The 20,709-nt window shown below is 40.4% G+C and overlaps 2 protein-coding genes across 2 annotated transcripts in view; both read right to left on the bottom strand.

The window, feature by feature from the left end:
- LOC139982130 (uncharacterized) overlaps nt 1-20,709 on the bottom strand; it is a 262,832-nt gene that overhangs the window by 71,167 nt on the left and 170,956 nt on the right. The gene's annotated exons all lie outside the window — the stretch shown is intronic.
- LOC139983488 (uncharacterized) lies at nt 1,418-4,873 on the bottom strand. The gene is made up of 2 exons (XM_071997053.1): nt 3,137-4,873; nt 1,418-1,555 (listed from the first exon to the last, which is right to left on the bottom strand). Exon 1 carries the CDS (start codon nt 4,004-4,006, stop codon nt 3,164-3,166), a length of 843 nt encoding a protein of 280 aa, XP_071853154.1. The 5' UTR covers nt 4,007-4,873; the 3' UTR covers nt 1,418-1,555; nt 3,137-3,163.

Here is a 20,709-nt window from a genome sequence, read left to right as displayed (position 1 = left end):
CATTTTCGTACAACAAGCTAGCGATAACGGGCAGGCCAATGTACGTGTCTACCTGAACGTGTTACTGCGCGCGGTAGGCTTGCACTGGACTGCGAAGCGGCGGTTGACGTATGCGTTGATGCAGCTGATTCTGATGACGTCGATGCATCGGCAGGTGTGTCGTTTGCTTGCATAGAGTCCGCAGGTTCCTCTAGGTAAGCCACTTTGAGCCTATCAATGGACACTGAGTCATGTCGATCGTGTAAATCCAAGACATATGACTTACCATTTCGTTTGAGGACTCGGTAAGGACCTCGATACGGAGGCTGCAGCGGTCGTTTCACGCGGTCGTCTCGTACCCAAACATGCGTGCATGTATTTAGATCAGGATGCATTTGGGCCTTACGTACAGCCGGCCTCGACGTAGCCGGTTGAAGGTTGGACATATGTTTCCTGATGCGGTCTACATACTTGGCAGGGTCAGCTAGAGCGTCGTCAGACGTGGTTGTAATCATGTCACAGGGAAGTCGGAGCGTGGAACCGAAAACCATCTCAGCGGCTGTACAACCGATGTCGGGCTTCAACGTGGTTCTGATGCTCAAGAGGCTCAGTGGCAAAACTTCGGACCATCGTGTTGGGTCGTCAGAAGCTTTGAGTGCGTCTTTCAATTGGCGATGGAAACGCTCCACGAGGCCATTCGCAATCGGATGATAGGCAGTAGTGCGTACGCGAGTACTGCCAAGTAGTGCAGTCAGCTGTTTGAAGAGGTCGGATTCGAACTGGCCACCTCTGTCAGTTGTAACTATCGATGGGGTTCCGAATATGGCGATCCATCGCGAAACGAAAGCTTTGGCGACTGTCTCCGCTGTTATATTAGATAAACATATAGCTTCCGGCCATCTTGTGAACCTATCAATGATGGTCAACAGATATGTAAAGCCGTTCGAAGGAGGAAGTGGACCGACTAGATCAATATGTACGTGATCAAAGCGCGCATCCGGATTGGCGAATGTTCCGAGTGGCGCGATAGTGTGACGATGAACTTTTGAACGCTGACATTGCAGACATGTTTTTGCCCAGTGCCTGACATCCGTGTTGATGCCGGTCCAGACAAAACGGTCTGTGATTAAACGTTGCGTAGCGCGAATTCCCGGGTGTGACATAGAATGAAACTTGTCAAATATCAGTCGTCGAAATTTCTCCGGTACGAATGGTCGAGGATGTCCCTTAGAAGTGTCGCAAATTAGAGTACCGGCGGAAGATGGGAGTGGAACTTCTTTGAATCTTTCTGGCGAAGAGGATTGTAGTCGCAAAAGTTCACTGTCGTTCTTCTGTTCAGTCGCTATCTGCTCAAGGTCGACAGGAGTGTCACTCGCTGACATGTCAAGTCCGCTAATATCTGCTCGCGAAAGAGCATCAGCTACGACGTTATTCTTACCGCTGATGTGGCGAATATCACTCGTAAATTGCGAAACGAAATCTAAATGGCGGATTTCGCGTGGCGAATAGCGATCTGAACTAGACTTCAGTGCGTAAGTAAGCGGTTTATGATCCGTCATTATGTAGAATGCGCGGCCTTCCAATGAGTGTCTAAAATATCGTATAGACAAATATATTGCAAATAGCTCACGACCGAAGGTACTGTAACGTTTTTCGGTAGCGCTAAGTTTCTTGGAAAAGAATGCAATAGCGTGCCAACAACCATTCTGGTACTGTTGCAGTGCACCGCCTACACCGGTATCTGAAGCGTCGACTACGAGCGAAAGAGGTTTGGTATGGTCAGGGTGAACCAACAGTGTAGCATTGGCAAGCTCGGTTTTACTGTTACGAAACGCCTGAGACGCCGAATCATTCAACACTACAGGAGCAGTCTTTGGTTTCTTTCCAGACAAAAGGTCAGTCAATGGTTGTAACAATTCGGAACATCGTGGAATGAACCGACGGTAGAAATTGAGAAGACCAAGGTACTCTCGAAGTTCGCGTACGGTAGTTGGTGCTGGAAAGTCGTGGATGGCTTTAACCTTCTCGGGTAAAGGACGAATTCCCCCGGCGTCGACTCTGTGCCCAAGGAAATCCAACGATGTCGCACCATATTGGCATTTAGCGGGGTTAATTACTACTCCGTAGTCGTGCAATCTTCTTAAAAGTTGCCTCATATGTTGCTTATGCTGGTCAAGTGATTCGCTAGCGATAAGTATGTCATCGATGTAGACATAGCAAAATGGTAAGCCTCGTGTTACCTCGTCGATAAACCTCTGGAAGGTTTGGGCTGCATTGCGGAGACCAAAAGGCATGCGGGTGAATTCGTACAGACCGAAAGGCGTTGTGACGGCTGTCTTACAGATATCAGACTCCTCCACTGGGATTTGATGGTACGCTCGGACTAAGTCGATCTTCGAGAATATTTTGGCACCATGAAGTGACGCTGAAAAATCATGGATATGCGGGATCGGGTACAGGTCGGGTACGGTAATATTATTTAAGGCCCTATAATCTCCACATGGTCTCCAATCTCCAGATGCTTTCGGGACCATATGTAGCGGTGACGCCCAATTACTATCAGAGGGTCTGATAATTCCCAGTTGTAACATGTGGTCGAATTCATGTCGTGCTATTTTAAGTCTGTCTGGTGCCATACGTCTAGTTCGCGATGTAACCGATGGGCCAGTGGTTGTTATATGATGAGTAATATTGTGTTTTACAGGTCGTTCGTTGAAATTCGGACTTGCGATGGATGGAAACTCGCTAAGAAGTTTTTCAAAGATGGCGTTGGCGTTTGACGTGGCGAAAGTGGGAGAAAGGGTTCTCTCTGTAGTTGTTGTCCCGGTTATTGTGAGGTGAGTAAGGGCGTCGATCAGGCGATTTCCCTTTACATCTACCAGTAGAGAAAAATGTCTCAAGAAATCACACCCCAGGATAGCTTTACGTACATCTGCAATGACAAATATCCACTGAAAACGCCGTCTGAGCCCGATGTCGAGGGTGAAGGATCTGTAGCCAAATGTTGCGATAGGCGTACCGTTTATGGCGTTTAACGATGGTCCCTTACCGTGATTACGTAAGTCAGTGTGCGTTGGGGGTATAACACTGACTGCCGCCCCGGTATCGATGAGAAAACGCGTGTTATTGATTCGATCTCGCGCGTAAAACAGGCGACCTGGGTCCTGGCCAACGTTTGCCGCCACTATGCGTTGGCCTGAGCGTTTTCCGAATTATTAGCTACGCTAGAAAAATTGCATGGTGCTCTGCAGTTTTGCGCAGCAGTGCCGTATTTCTGATGATACCAGCACATGCCTGGCGAGTCGCTTGTCGCGTTTCCTACATGTTGTCGATTAGTAGAAGTGTTGCGCAATACTCGACCGCGGCTCCTACTACGCTGTCTTACTTCCGTTTTCAGCGCGGCAACTTGAGCGGTGAGTTCTGAGATCAGCCCACGCAATTGTTGAATCTCAGTGGGTGCGGAATGTGGTGGCGCTGGTTCGATTGCAGAAATTGGCGATGTATTTGGGTTGACCTCCAAAATTTTGTCCGCTATAGCCGCCAACTGGTCGAGTCCCAACGTGGCACTTGTCGAAGCCAAGATTAATTGGGCGTTTACTGGTAAACGCTGCAGGAAAAGCTGACGGAGGATACTAACTTCCAGGGTCCGATCCCCCAGAAGCTGTCGCATTCTTCGGAGCAATTGGGAAGGTTTGCGGTCTCCCAGTTCCTCGGCCGTTAACAGTTGATGGAGACGTTTTTGCTCCGACTCTGACGTACGCCTTATTAATTCCCTCTTAATCACCTCGTACGGGTCTTTTTCGGGAGGCTTTAACAGAAGGTCACGAACTTCTGCCGCTATCTCCGATTGAAGGGAAGAAATCACATAAGCGTATTTTGTTTGTTGTGTCTTAATCCCACGGGTCGTGAACTGCGCTTCAACTTGGCAAAACCAGAGCGCAGGGTCATGAGACCAGAACGGTGGTAGCTTCAGACTGACTGACGCCATAGGAACTTCAGGTCTGGGCGTGGTGTTACCATTATCCATTGTGAATAACGCGAACAATAGTAGGAATATAATACTTAGCGATAATACGGTAATTGAGCACTATATGAGGTTGACAAATTTCCCTAACTAACGAAATGCGAAATCGGTTAGCTAATCGAGGGCGAAATAGAATGGAATACAGTTAGACTCAAAAGGTGAATGCAAAGAGAGTTTTTATGCCGGCTGATCACGTCGGGGTCACCACTTTGGCGAGTTTAATACATATAAACTCACCTTTTTTTCTTCACAGCCAGGATGAAGTTCTCTACACTGTTCTCTCTAACCGGTCCCAATTTTTATACGAAAGGTGTCGCTGGGGCCTGGCGCAGAACAGCGATAATATCTTCCACATAGAATATATCATAAATATCTATCCATACACAAATAATAATGGTATTATATAGTTAATGTTCCTCGAACAAAATAAGGAAAGCGAAACATTGGTCAGTTAACTCCCAAATACTCTTGTAACTACTAATCCAATCGATACGTCGTTAAATAATAAATCGTGAAAGTCGTGATCCTCAGAATGAAATCAAAGAAGAATTCCGTGTTTCAATATGCGCGTACTGATACATTAATGGTATATCCCAGAATAATTAATATGAATTAACAGCGGAACATCCAATATAAAATGATCGTAGATGCAATAAATGACAAACACTTGTTGTTGAGTGTGCATTCGATGTGAGAATGATATCGTGGGAAGAACTCCTCTTTTTGGCCAAAGACTCGTTCCTAACGGTCGAGTCACACAACCCGGGGTCATGGGTTAATCGCTTATGTCCATTTGCCCGAGAGTAATGACTAATGAGATATTTAGTAAAAACCGACAATGACTGAAATTCCAAAGTAGGTCGCTACATAGGTACCAGGTAACTACATACTCAGTATGCTATAAAGTTAGTATGGTTTAGTTTGCACATACTACAATGTGCTACAGTTATTACTGTACAGTAGGTACCAGGTAATTACTACATACACAGTATGATATATAGTTAGTATGGAATAGTTTACACACATATTGCATACAATGTGCTATAGTTTTTCCTTTACACTTAGTTACCAGGTAACTACATACACTGTATGCTATGTAGTTAGTATGGGATTGTTAACACATACTGTATACAATGTGATATAGTTATTAGTGTAAGGTACCAGGTAACTATATACACATTATGATATGTAGTAGTTATGGAATAGTTTACACATATATTGTATACAATATGCTACAGTTTTTGCTGTACACTTAGTTACCAGGTAACAACATATACAGTATATGCTATATAGTTAGTATGGTTCAGTTTACACATACTGTATATAATGTGCTATAGTTATTACCCTACAGTATAGGTACCAGGTAACTACATACTCAGTATGCTATAAAGTTAGTATGGTTTAGTTTGCACATACTACAATGTGCTACAGTTATTACTGTACAGTAGGTACCAGGTAATTACTACATACACAGTATGATATATAGTTAGTATGGAATAATTTACACACATATTGCATACAATGTGCTATAGTTTTTCCTTTACACTTAGTTACCAGGTAACTACATACACTGTATGCTATGTAGTTAGTATGGGATTGTTAACACATACTGTATACAATGTGATATAGTTATTAGTGTAAGGTACCAGGTAACTATATACACATTATGATATGTAGTAGTTATGGAATAGTTTACACATATATTGTATACAATATGCTACAGTTTTTGCTGTACACTTAGTTACCAGGTAACAACATATACAGTATATGCTATATAGTTAGTATGGTTCAGTTTACACATACTGTATATAATGTGCTATAGTTATTACCCTACAGTAGGTACCAGGGTAACTACATACACAGTATGCTATATAGTTAGTATACGGGATAGTTTACACATACTGTATACAATGTGCTATAGTTATAACACTACAGTATAGTGTTACATTGGGGTGTGCTCCGGCTCAATTAGTTTGGGCTCCGTTATTAAATAGGTACAATGAACAACAGATAAAGAGAAACTCCAGACATGGATATAATTGTATAGAATATGAGCTTTATTGCTGGAGTGTATCTGAAGTACACTCTCTCTCTGGAATCTTAGTCTTTTACATATTAAAAACAACAGTATTTAAGTCATTTCAACTTCCTGTGAGGGGGCGATAACCTCTCTGTGACATAAACTCTTGGTCTTACTTATAATTACTAAGGCACATGGAGATGACTATGACTAACCTTATTTGTAATACACATGGGATGCAACAGGTTGTCATCTGTGTTTTAGGAAGAGTATTTCATGGAATTAAGACAAAGGGGGCTTCTACGAATATGATGTGGGTGTAGGGTGAATAAGTCAACAGGAAGTAAGCAGTTACTCTTAAGACAAAGAGGCATGGAAGCAAATATGATGGGGGATATAACTACATACTACATTACAATAGGTACAGGTTAACTACAAATATGTAGTATGGGATAGTTTACACATACAGTATACAATGTGATATAGGTATTTCTGTACAGTAGGTACCAGGTAACTACATACACAGTATACTATATAGTTAGTATGGGATAGTTTACATATATATTGTATAAAATGTGCTATAGTTATTATTATACACTTAGTTACTGTACCAGGTAACTACATGCACAGTATGATATATAGTTAGTATGGGATAATTCACACGTACTGTATACAATGTGCTATAGTTATTACTGTACAGTAGGTACCAGGTAACTACATACACAGTATGATATATAGTTAGTATGGGATAGTTTACACATGCAGTATACAATGTGCTATAGTTATAACTGTACAGTAGGTACCAGGTAACTACATACACAGTATGCTCTATAGTTAGTATGGGATAATTTACACATATATTGTATACAATGTGCTATATATATATATATATATATATATATATATATATATATATATATGTGAGGATACGCAGGCAGTAAAAAGGCAGCACCCTTACCGAAATGCCTGATCTGGCTTTATATCTGGTTTAATCTGGCCAGACCAAGTTTTATCTGGCCATATAAAGCCAGATATAACTGGATAAAGAGTAAATCCAGATATGCAGATCAAGTTTTATCTGGCCATATAAAGCCAGATATAACTGGATATCATGTATATCCAGTTATACCTGACTTTATATTGACAGATAAAACTTTAAGACTGTATGCTCTTACATAGTTCATTTTCATAGAGATTTACATTACACTATATTGTGGCACTACACTATGCATATATATTTCAATAGTAAATCACTTACACTGCACACTAAGTCAAAGGGGGGAGGGGGGAATAACTATCTCTATCTGGGTTGCTAGGCAACCACAGGGTCTTAGCTTGAAACAGGATGACTCAGAGGTTCATTAAGTGTGAAGGCCGCTTTTGAACAATGGACATATGTGTATTGATACTCTAGGAGTGAGATAGGAAAGGGAGCTATGTGTACACTAGTGTCCACATGGTAGGAGTTAAGAGCAGAAGGAAGTTTAACAGAAAGGATTGGTACATAAAGAAAATGTGATGGAGATTCGTGAATAATAACCTATTGATGTCTGGACATTGGCAAAGGTTTCTATAGTGAACTGAACAGTCAGAAGTAAGGAAGAATTTTTTGGAACGGATGGCAACAAGGAATATATTTTGGGACTGAACTTCGGTTCTGAATGGATTCAATGGAACATATATCACCCTCCTGGAACTTATTTATTTAAGCAAATATATTAAATAAAAGAATAGCACAACACAATTTAGTATCAACATCTACAGGACCACAGAAGAGAACTCAACCTTCAATTACTATGTTTAAGTGTACTAGTGGTACCGCACGATGCCAGTTTATTTAAGTAAGTAATATGATTTACCTGGGCGAAAAATTTGAATGTACATGTATTCAATATCAGTTTGCAAATGTTTTGGTAAGGTATAGTAAAAGTGTGTAATGTGCATGCACGCGTGCACTGCACTATGCACTGCACTGCACTAATGTACATTACATATATCCACTTTGTTCCAATCCAGTTGAGTTCTGTGTTTATATTTTGTGTGTGTCTTGCTCTCTGTATGGGTCTCACTGTACCAGAACAGAGATAACTGATCACGCTGGAAAGTTACTCTCAATGCTAGTCCAGTTTTGGCCACTTTTTCGGCCATATAAAAGTTTATCTGGATTTTCTTTATATCAACCAGATAAAGTTTTATCTGGCCCAGATATGGATGCAATAACATTTAACCAGATCAAATTTTATATGGGCCATACAAAAGTTTATCTGGATTTTCTTTATATCAACCAGATAAAGTTTTATCTGGCCCAGATATGGATGCAATAAAATTAAACCAGATCAAATTTTATATGGGCCATATAAAACTTGATTTTATATCAAGTTATATCTGCCCAATTTTTTATCTGGCCAGATATAAATTCCAGATCTGCAGCAGATCTGGCCCAGATTGAAATTCCAGATCTGCGCCAGATCTGGATATTTATATCTGTCCCAGATCTGGGATTTCGGTAAGGGCAGAGAGTGCTAATTTCTACCACCGCTAGTTCTGGTGGTCAAGTGGTTTTTTTACTATTTTTCTCACTTAGCATGTTCGAGATTATTTTGCATGATTACATAAATAAAAGGACGGTGCAGCACCTTCAGGTGGTTTCCCTCAAAGATAATAAAAAAGAAACAAAACATTAAAATAAAGCCACAAATTGTGTACCAGAATAACTCTGGCTGTCTGTAACCCAATTAGGCTGGTTTCTACGCTGTCTGAACAACTACAATAACAAGGGTAGAACTGGGAGCACCACTATACTTAATACATGAAATGACATTGTGGCATTTAAATCTCGGCACGTCTGCCGTACAACCTCTCTGTCCATTTCTGGGCAGGGCATTACAGTAATAAAGCAAAAACACAATTAACCTAGACAATTTCATCTCAATCAGTTGCCCGTACACAGAAAGTGTAACTTGTTACAGAATATATCGTTTAACAACTAATTGTGGTTACCACAGCAGCGAGAGGCATTTGGTTCAAAACCAATTTCAACAGAGGTGAATTAAATCTCAATCAGTGCTGGTTAACACATAAAGTGGTGAATAACGAAATAAAATACCCTAACGGATAATTAGATGACGTTACGCAAGCTCACTGAAGTGGCTTGCTTATTACGGCTGAGGTTAGTACCAAGGTGTTTCGACAACAGAGAAGTTGACCTGTGACGTACTTCCGTTTTCAAGACCCCCTTTCTAGTATTCCTATGGCAATGGCGCAAAATGGAAAGTGTAAATTACTTGTACAATTTGTTGATGACGGCTACTCAGGCTGAAGATTAACTTGAAGATGACGGCAACTGGGCAGCATGGGTTTGAAGCCTGGACGTAAAGATTAGACCTAAATGTATGCTCTTGACTTGAACTTTTAACGTTTGAGAAAATTATATCAGCCAGGCTTTGTTGCAGGTTGTAGCTGCCACAGCTTAGGCCCCAAGACGTACTGTAGCTTACTAAGGTTGGCCTAATGTCATAACCGTTAGCATAATGGTTGGTGAATTACTCTGTTGAATAGCTATGTTTAAACTAAATTGGGGGTCGATGAGGGCAGGCATAAATGTTGATAAGGATTATATTTCTAGTGGGGCTGCTTATAGGTGTTTTGAAAAGAAGGAAAGTTATTTCTAACAATATCAGGAGGCATGCTAAGGTACACCTAGGCCTAGTTACAGTCACTTACACAGGGATAAGCTGAAGATTGTCTTTACCAATGATAAAAGTATTTGTAAAACTTTTGCTGAATTAACTGTTCTTCTTGAGGATCTTCGAGGTCTGCGAGACCGAAATTAAAAAAGGTCCGCCACACCGAAGATCTTCGAGACCGAGGTCTGCGAGAACGAAGCTATTACTAGGCCCCTCGAGACCTAACTAGTACTAGGCCTAGGCCTATAATAGCACTTGGTAAGACAAATATCACTCCCGGTAATATTACCTTGATAAAGCACGTAATTTAAAAGAATTTACAGCAATTTCTTTTCACAATGGACACCAGTGAATTGTGAAAGGGGGCTGGGCGGCTACGCATTGATACTAGGCCTCCACTTATTTCTTCTTGGTAATTTGTTTGGCCATAATAAAAGTCTGTTCAGGTGATGCAGAATTTATTCAGCAGGTGGTTCAAATCCACCAACAGATAAGATTGAGCCACTCAATTTCCAAGAAGAATTTGATCATTTGTGCATGTAATGATGTGACTTAATTGCTATAAAAAAAAGGGTTAATCCCATGATAGAAACTGTGTTTGGCAATTTGGCAAATCAATCAATGAATATTCTGACATTTCTTACAAAGGACTTTTGTCTGTGAATGTGTGATATAATTTGTTTTGTTCATCTTGGGTCACCAACTTACCATACACTTGGAAGTGCAATTCCAGTACAAAAAAGCTTGAAAAAAACTTATAAAGCTTCACCATATTACGTATAGGGGCTTAATAAAACCACAATTTTCTCTAATGGACAAAGGCACCTCCCTTATTTTATTCTCACTGGTACCCACTTAAAGACCCAACATCATGCTTTCACTTGTAGAGCTGCATAATATCTAATTGTGTAGGAAGAAGAGGCTCTGTATATATAGCCAAAATGAACAAGCATCAGGCCACATATTCAAGAAACTGATCTAGGCTGGTTGAAGTGTTGTATAGGATCAAATCGCATTGTGACATTTGTAAAAAAAAAATTGCAGTTTTTGCTATATATTCATCGTGAAGTTAGGAACAAGATTGATGAATATGTGGCACAAGGAATTATATCAGTACCCTTGATAAGAAAGAAACTTGAGCATTTTGTTTCGACTCCAATCCTCTGAAACATGACAGGTGCTATTTCCCCACAAACAGAACAATAAGAAACTACATACAGCTGGCACTATGTAAAGGCAGGTTTTCACAATTTGACCAACTCAATCTAGAAGAAAAAGTAAAGGCATGGCAAAGTGAAGAAAACCGAGATTGTTTTTTCTTCGCAAGTGCTCAGACAAACCAAACAGCTATCTCAGATGTGCGGATCCATATGTAAATTTAGTGGTTTTCCATACTGGCGTGCCCTCCCAAAAGTATGATGACTCAGGTGAGAGAAGTTGCAAAGATAACACAGAAACAAAAGATTAACGGTTTACTTGGATAATTTAATAACTCAACTGGGGCAACGGTTTACTTGAATAAATTAACAACTCAATTGGAGCTGACTAAATACAAAATATAAAACATAATTTACTTACAAGTCACAAGCTCACTACACATATATGAATCAAACGTACTCACTCGCTCACAAGTGTTGGCCGGCCAAGCATCCCTACTCACCGCCTCATCCATATGCTGTGCCAAACGTTTTCAAACACAAGAAAGTTCTATCACACCACACGCACACACTCACACCAGATGCACGCGCGCACCACAAACAGCACGCCACGCCCGATACGTTTGAAACCTGTTACTTAACTAAACAGCGGTGGGTCGCTTACAAGCGCACCATAGCCTAACGCTACACTATATACATGTACGCCCACACAAGAATACGCCTATCGTTACAAACACAAGGTATTGTCCAAGACAGAGATTATAGGGATGACATGGATGATGACAGCTATGACACCAGGGAAAGCACTACTTTTCTGTTCATCCATCAGACCAGCCAGCAACAACTGCTTTTAAAGCGTTATGGAGACATGGTACTTATTGATGCCACCTACAAAACCACAAAATATGCTCTGCCTATTCTTGGTATTTGTGAGGACCAACGTTGGTTTATAGTCCTGTGGCTGAATTCATCACAGAGGATGAAACGACTGTTGCGATAACAGAGGCCCTTGACATCAAAGATGAAACCTTGAATGGAACCCCAAGTAAGTTTTCATGCTTGACTATTCCGAACAAGAATACCAAGCACTGCATGCAGTGTTTCCTGGTACGCAGAAGTTTTTATGTGCCTTTCACATGCAAGAGGCTCCTAGTTTGATTCCTGGTCAATGCACCTGTGTTATGTCCTTATGCAAAGCACTTATTTTCTCTTTGCCGACAAAGTTGGTGAAGAGGGGACATAACACCGTTACTGTTCATCTGTTTATATGTCTGTTGGTCCATTTGTCTCTCTCTATGTTCACACGTTAGCCGTTCCTCCGTCCCAAACCGTCTGGAAAAGAAGTAAAGAAAAACAATAGTGTCAATAGAATAGAGTGGAAATGTAACAGACTTTAATAACATTTGATTTGGTTAAAAGGTAAGCCCTATTTGGTGTTTATGGAAACAAAATTGAGCATGTTTCTTTTAGAAACTTATGTCAGACTAAAATAAAGTTTGGGTGTGTTGAATTGCAATAGAGTGAGCAAAGGTTGCAATTAAGGTTGGACCGACTAAATGGTTAGAAGTATATTTGGTAGATCATTGGATGGCAAAAGGTGGGTGGGGTTAGTAGGTGAATGAATGGAGGTATGTGCATGGTGTGTTATATAAATTGGGTATGGTAGATTAATGGGGCACAGTGAGGAATAAAGCATGGGAAATTAATGGAGCATGGGAAGTGAATGAATGATACCTTGGTATTGCATTCTCAGGTTTCACTGACGTTAGTGTCAAGGTGTTCCGACAACATAGCTACTTTAGGCCAGTTTCAAGGTGTTTCGACAACAAAACTTGGTATTGCATTCTGAGGGTTTCACTGAGGTTAGTGTCAAGGTGTTTCGACAACGCAGCTAGTTGAGGCCAGTTTCAAGGTGTTTCGACAACAAAACTTGGTATTGCATTCAGAGGGTTTCACTGACGTTAGTGTCAAGGTGTTTCGACAACACAACTAGTTGAGGCTAGTTTGAAGGTGTTTCGACAATAAAACTTGGTGTTTTTCTTGGTTGGGGAGGTGATTCAAACACTTGGAATTCCATGCAGGGTGTTTCACTTACCACATCACAGACACAGTGATTCAAACACCTGGAACAGCAAACTGAGTGTTTCGTGTACCATCTTCACCTAGGGCCTAGATCTGAGGATCTCCCTTTCCTTAGTGATGCAACAGTTAGTACCGCACACTGAGTGTTTCGTTTTCTTCATTTCTTGACTTGATTTTATGCATTTCGTTTTAAAAATGCTCTAAATGTAACTCGCATCTTCATCTCTATCCCCAACACATCACAAAACTCCACAATACTGCAACGAGTCTGAAACGGAAATGACGTTAGAGGTCAACTAGCTGTGTTGGAACTAACCTCAACCTGCCTATTACACACGGATATCCAACACTGATCTACACTAACTGGATAGGCCGCGCGGCTCCGTGTGTGAAGCAGCCGAGAGATATATGTGTTTTGCCAGACTAAAATGGTAAATATGCCTATTTTCCGTGCAGGAAAAGATATGCAATGGGTCGTCTGTTACAGAGACAGACACTGCAACTACAATGCAATACAAAGTCTATGGGATACGTCGGACTAGGAACTTGAGGGGCATCCCTTCCTCCATGGTTAGGGCCTTTTAATTTCAAGAAAAATGTTAAGCATTTCTTCAAAATTCACTTCAAATTGGAGGAGAGAATTTTATAACTGGACGAGGCTACACCATCCATGCAACAAACTACATGTATCGGTATCTAGTATTCAGTGGCGAAGAAACAAGGGGGTTGGGGGGTTTAACCCCCCCCCACTTTTTGAAGGGGGTGGTTGGCCCACACAATCACCCCCCTAGTTTTTGCCAGTAATGTTCTGTTGTAGACTATGGTATGTGCTTCAAATGGCATAATAAATCAAATTATAAAATTTGAAATTGTTAAAGTCATTTCAACCGTTTACCTGGCAGGCTACATCAACAATTAACGACCGAAAACCGAGTTAGAATAGACCCACGCATTATTTCTAGCCCCTTTCCCCCACCTTGCGCATTGGAACTTGTAGCTCATAGCGCTAACTTCACCCCACAATAGACATACATAAAATAACGTCTTGTTGCTGTTGAATAGCTTTGGAACTGTATACACTTGCCAACTTCAACGAGGTGAAGGAAGGAAAGAAAAAGAAGAAAGAGAGAAAAGGAGAAAAGGATGGAGTAGAAAATACGACAAGAAAACGGGAAGAGAAAGAGGAACAGGTACAAAATTATTCGAATTTGTAAAGCAAACAGCAGATATTACATCATATCAGTGGGCATGAAAATGGCGTTCCACGATAAACAGCCTCCAAACCATGGGCGCAGATCCTGGTGAAGACAGCGGGACGCGTCCCCACCAACTTTTTCAGTAGTGGGGACATGATATACCGTGTCCCCACAAATTTGTCTTGACCAATAGCTGCATTTCAAGTTTCCCTGTATTGAACTTTGGCGCAGTTTGATCCAGCATTGTGCAAATGACATGCAGCAGTTCTCATTTTATTGTATTTTATCCACAGTTGACAGTTGTTAAATATAGGACGGAAATCGCATTTGCGGCAGTCTATATTTGTTTTCTGGGAGAGGACCCATCGTATATACAAAAGTCTACTTGGATAAATTTGTCCCCTGATTTTCTTTCTGCAGACGTCCGTGTATTTCTCCAAACTAAATTTCTAAGCCATGAGATCTAAAACTTAAGGAGGTTTAGGAGCATCATTAGGTCTGGGAAGTGTTATTTCCGGCGATCTGGGAGATATATTTGCCCAAAAAAAATCGTACGCTACGCGCGAACCCATGGTCGCGCTCCGCTTAGAAAGTATCAGAGAGCATACACGCGTCCCCACCATTCTCCAAGACTGATCTGCGCCCATGCTCAAAATTGTCGATGTGTGTAGTGTTCGGTTTCGGAAATATCTGGTATATTTTTATTTCCTTCAACGAAATTTTTTAGTAGCCGTCTGAATTTTCGAAAATTCACTAACCAACATTCTTCATCATACTTCATCATACTCGTGCAATTTTGACCCGTCTGTAAGGGTTTGAAGGAGGTTTTTCTATATCGGTTGTCCATAGATGATATTTTGTGCAACATTATGGGTATGTTTGAAGTGATTCACGAGAATTGTGAATTTTCAAATTCTGAGCAGTGGGGCTGACGGATACTGTGGGCCGCGATGAAGAATCACCTACAAAAGCAATGATCCACAGGATATGTGATGAAGTCGAACATGATGTGTGACTGGTGACAATCTTCAAAAAGGTTATAGATGAGAAAAAAAGTATTTAGAAATACTTGTTTCTCAGGCAAAAGTGTACATATGGTTGGTCAGTTTCAAGCCCGAGAAGGGCCATTTCCGGTGATCTGGGGGTACCAAAACCAGAAATATGCTTGTACGCTGCGCGCCAACCAGGTGGCGCTCCGCTTAGATAGTAATACGCCCCCCCCCCCGGGTTAGAAAATCCTGCATACGCCCCTGGTTAAATGCAGCTTTTCAAGGCCTGGACAGTGCCATTTACTGCAATCTGTGAGGCAATATTTGCCAAAAGATTCTTGTGCACTACGCGCCAACCTATGGTGGCGCTCCACTTAGATAGTGAGCCAGCAGTTATGACTTTTTATTTCATCAATGGCCTGCAACCCCCCACTTCTGACAAGAAATCTCCGCCACTGCTAGTATTGGGGAAGGCAAATATTAATTTTTTAGGTGGCTCGCAGGGTTACAAAAATTGAATACAAAAAATTTCCATCGAGAAACTAAAATTGCAATTCCATGATAAATAAAAACTAGAGCACCAATGTTGCAGAAGCTCATACCTTTTCGAGCTGAAAAATGTAGGGCCCACAAAACCAATTTTGGGCTCATGAGGGATACCCCCCCCCCCCTCCGTTAGCAGAATCCTGGCCACACCACTGGCTATAATTCCTATTTTCCCCCTTTAAATCCTATTTTACCCACTCTCTCAAACAATACCATGCACTGACCTACATTAATAAACTTTCTCCCCTCTACCTTAGCAGACATAACTTCACAAGCACTCCCTACAAGACATAACTTCACAAGCTGCCTACATACCTCAGGTTCAAAGACTTCTAAGAATCGGCAAGTGCTGATTGGCTATGGGGCTCTCATGCTTACAGTTCAACAGTTAATAACAACTCCCAGTCCTGCTTTAATTCCACTAACAGCCTCTGTAGAGCTTAACCACAAATGTAAACAAACACTGCAGACACTGGGAGACAAATTAAAGGCGCTCTGGCAAAAAGTGAAGGCTCAGATTTTTTTAAACAATGGGGATTAATTGTAATTAATTAACTTTTGACCAAAATTTTTTAGGCATCACCTTATTCATACACAATCCAACAATCATCAGTTCAACTTTGAATATGATCCATCAAAATCTTGAGGAGATTGAGATATTTGAAAATATTACAAAGAATGACCCCCGATGACCCCCTAAATGACATTTGACCTCAATTTTCCGAACACCCCTCGTAACTCTCATCCCGAGGAACATTGTGACCAAGTTTCATTATAATTGGCCATACACTGTACGAACAGGAGCAATTTGAAAATGTAGTGAAGTGAAATTTTGTTATGTGCACCCGTTCAGTATTTGCATCAACGAGGTAAATGAATCTGGAGAAACTATCACACAGTAAATACGCGCGTACGCGCGTACCATGCATGGAGGGTCATGTGATGTGTTCCAGGGTGGTACTAATATACTACTCTCCCTATTACGCATGATGATTTCATCCAACTAGTACGTAAATGTGTTTGCGTGCTTAGAGCAGCAGACGACACCCGTTACCTAGCAATAACCGTGCCTGTAGCCTAACGTGATAGCTATATTCACGTCGAGCAGCATTAGGCTCTGTTCCATGGAGAATTCCGTGGTTGCACTGAACTAAACATTTCCCCACATTTCCCATTTCTACATTCACTTATAGCATGTAGTTATAACGTTAGGCCATATGAGACAAAGCTTGCCCCTAGAGCTGTATTAATTTATTTATTATTTATTAACCTTTAAAAGGGTGACTCGGTTAGCCAAAGCTAATATTCCCCGAGGCCCTAAAATACAATCAATATAAAAAGAATAATATTATAAAACAATAAACAAAGAGTAAGACTATTAAACATACAAATATACAACAGTAAATCACATAACTGTAAAAATGGGTATAGAACATAAAAGCGTAATGAGATGATTAAGACTTAAAAAATTCATTGACTAAACGTTTAAAAATAGGTAAAGATTTGTCATGCTTGCATTCAGCTGGCAAACTATTCCATTCTTTGGCAGCTATGAAGGAAAATCTACGCTTGTGATATTCCGTTTTACCATCTTTCAGGTATAAGTTACTTTGGGTCGTGGATCTCAAATTGTGATTATGAATTTCGTGTGTAAAGTTGAATAACTGGGTTAGATAATTTGGGGAGAGGCCATTCATGGTCTTGTACATCATGATCAATCGTCGTATACGTATTTGCGTATCGACAGGGTGCCACTTTAGCATTTTAAATAATTCTGTCGAGCTTTCATATCTTCCCGAGTTCGTAATAATACGCGCTGCTGCTTTTTGCATATGTAACAACTTTTGTAAATCATTTGCTCCACACGTACCCCAGACTATACTACAATAATCTAGAATGGGTCGTACATACCCATTATAGAAGATAATTTTCGTATTTAAATCAATATATGGTTGTATGCGTCTCAGTAAGGCAAGGCGATTTGAGACTGTTTTGCAAACGTTGTCAACCTGAATATGCCAGGATATATTGTTATCAATTTTTACACCTAATAGTTCTTCATATTTGACAGTCTTGAGAATTTTGCCCCCGAGTGTCACAGAAAGAGTATTTGCATTGTCAGGTAATGAAGCCAGTCTCTGACCAGATCCCATCAATAATACCTTCGTTTTAGTGGTGTTGATTGCCATTTTATTTCGGTCACACCAGGCACTAACTTTTTCCATGTCTCTTTGCAATTTGTTATTCAAGTTAATGGTAGATGTATCACTGGCATAAAATGTTGTGTCGTCAGCATACATATCCGCTGAACAATATTCCAAAGTGAGATCCATATCATTAATATAAATTAAGAACAGAAGTGGACCAAGAATGCTTCCCTGGGGTACACCACATGCATTTCGTCTTGAACTCGATAAAACACCATTTAAGTATGTGCATTGACTTCTATTAACTAAATAGGATTTGAACCAATTAATCGCTTTACTCGATACACCATAAATACGTAGTTTCGTTACCATAATCTCGTGGTTTACCAAATCGAATGCCTTACTGAGGTCTAAGAAAATAGTTCCCAAAATATACCCCTTATCAATAGATTCCATCCACTGATCCACAACCTTCAATAGCGCCGTTTCGCATGAATACTTTTCCCTGAAACCCGACTGTGTATTACGTAAAAGGTCAAACTTATTCAAATGCTTACTGAGGGCTAGGTGGACATGTTTTTCAATTATTTTTGAGAGAATTGGTAAAATTGCAATCGGTCTGTAGTTCGATAAATCATGGCGGGATTCCGTTTTAAAACTCGGGATAACCTTAGCTTCCTTCCAGTTACATGGAAATACATCAGTATCAATGCTTTGATTTATTATTCGTGTAATACTGGGAGTAATTTCAATTGCACTTATCTTTAATACATGCGCACTTATTTCATCGAGACCGGTCGCTTTGTTAGGGTCAAGCGACTGCAGATACTTCAAAACATACTGTTCAGTTACTCTTGGGATATTAAATGTCTCCCCTTGTGGTAATTTGGCGTTAACATACTTCCTAACCTCAGGGAAAGTATCACAGTTGTTGTGCTGGTTGTTAACTAGGTAAGTTTGACACACTTCAATAAAATATTTATTGAAGGCTTCCACAATATCACTGACGCGTGTCTGTTATTATTTTTCCATCCACTTTTAAAATATTGGGACTGTGGTTAATAACCATTCCAGTGTTGTTCGATTGCGCATCTCTCAGAACTTTCCAGATGGCTTTGGAATCGCCTTTGTTGGAAGTTATAGCTTCTTTGAAATAGTTTTGTTTGGCTGCACGTATCATACAAGTCACTTTATTGCGACAAAATCGATACGCAGTAGGATCCTTGATCTTTGTTCGGTCCCTCATTTTAATTGCATTGTTAATATCTTTATTGAACCACCTCGGTTGTTTCTCACGTTTGACCCTTTTTGCTTTCTTGGGAGCATGTAAATTCAAAACATTAATGAAGTTCTCATGCCAGCATGACAGAGATTTATCAACATCACATTCATGGGGGAGGGGTCCTATTGGTAACATGTTTCTCAAATCTGATTTGAAAGCAGCAGTATCAATTCGATCTATGGCTCTATACTTAAAGCTTCGATGTGATTTATTTCTTATTACTTTATTGTTCAGTCGCCAAGTGAAGAAGATAGGGAAATGATCACTCAGACGTATTTGGGGCACGATTGTGTTCATCAATCGATTTTCATTTGTGGTATAAACATGATCAATTAGAGTCATTGTACTCTCAGTTTGCCGCGTAGCTACTGTTACCATTTGAGTCAGATTAAATATTCGAAGTTCAAGCTGCCATCTCCTATTCACCTTTTTATCTAAGAGGTTAATATTAAAATCACCGACAATTATAATATCACTAAAATCTTTAAAAGGTGCTAGAAGCATATCGTGGAAACATTCATACCATTGCGTATTGGAATCTGGTGGGCGATACATGATGCATAGCAGAACATTTCTAATATGGGGTAATATGAGTTCCATCCAAATTGCTTCAATTACGTCAACTTCATACTCAGGATGTCTAAGAAACGGCCTTCCATGTTCAATATAGGCAGCCACGCCACCTCCATTCCCTTTTCTGTCTTTCCTTATAATATTATAGCCTGATATAGCTAATTCATAATCTTGGATTGAATCAGTTGAAAATGTTTCATTTAGGGCAAACACATCAATCTTTGTTTCTTGATTGTTCATGAGAGCCTGCAACTGATCAACCTTTGGGAGTAGATGGCATATATTCAAAAATCCAATCTGGAGCATATTGGACCTTCGCGTCTTTTTCTCATGGGGGTTTGGTGAATAGATTCTCTCGGAATGGGGAGTGGATGTATTCAAATTTCGGCCAGATTGAGTTATTTCGCCCGACGCAGATATGTTCTGCGAGGGTATATTATGAAAATAAAATGAAACTGTTAGCAAACTGCTTATCCACTAGAGAGCCTGTGTAATAGAATGTGTAAAAGAAAGTTGGCCTGACGTTTCGATCCTAGCAGGATCTTCTTCAGAGGCTAAATGACAAGTTACAGTAACAGAGGGGACAAAAACACGCACAGAATACAGACAGGTTAATGAGCACGGTGAACACAATGGGATGGTATATTATGATCAGAATTAAAATTATTCAAATCAAATAACTTAGGAGCATTAAAATTGCCACTTAAAATGCAAAATTCATCGTTTAAAATGTTAGAAGCGGGAGAGTTCAAAGTTATAAAATCATTGGACCTGTGGTATTTCAAATAGTCGATACTTTCCACCTTATACTTTTGTTTCACAGTACTTACGGCACTATCATGCTGGCCAAGTTCCTATCGAAAATAACAATATCGTTCCTTGTGACCATATCGCGAGCAAACTCGGCACTGTAACGGTTGTTGGTGACGGCAGGTAAGTAGGATTAAGTAAGATTATGTAGGAGGCCTGCCTTCAATCAAGAGAATAAGGTTGAACGTTAGCATATTAGCACTATTTCGTAGGCCTGA

The sequence above is a fragment of the Apostichopus japonicus genome, chromosome 16 (assembly GCF_037975245.1).
Source record: "Apostichopus japonicus isolate 1M-3 chromosome 16, ASM3797524v1, whole genome shotgun sequence".
In the NCBI taxonomy this organism is placed as follows: Eukaryota; Metazoa; Echinodermata; class Holothuroidea; order Aspidochirotida; family Stichopodidae; genus Apostichopus; species Apostichopus japonicus.
The sequence above is the reverse complement of the archived record's forward strand: the minus strand, read 5'-3'. Positions and strand labels throughout refer to the sequence as shown.

What these genes read in the sequence shown, in the direction of transcription:
- LOC139983488 (XM_071997053.1), bottom strand. Translation starts at nt 4,006, where the DNA reads ATGGATAATGGTAACACCACGCCCAGACCTGAAGTTCCTATGGCGTCA.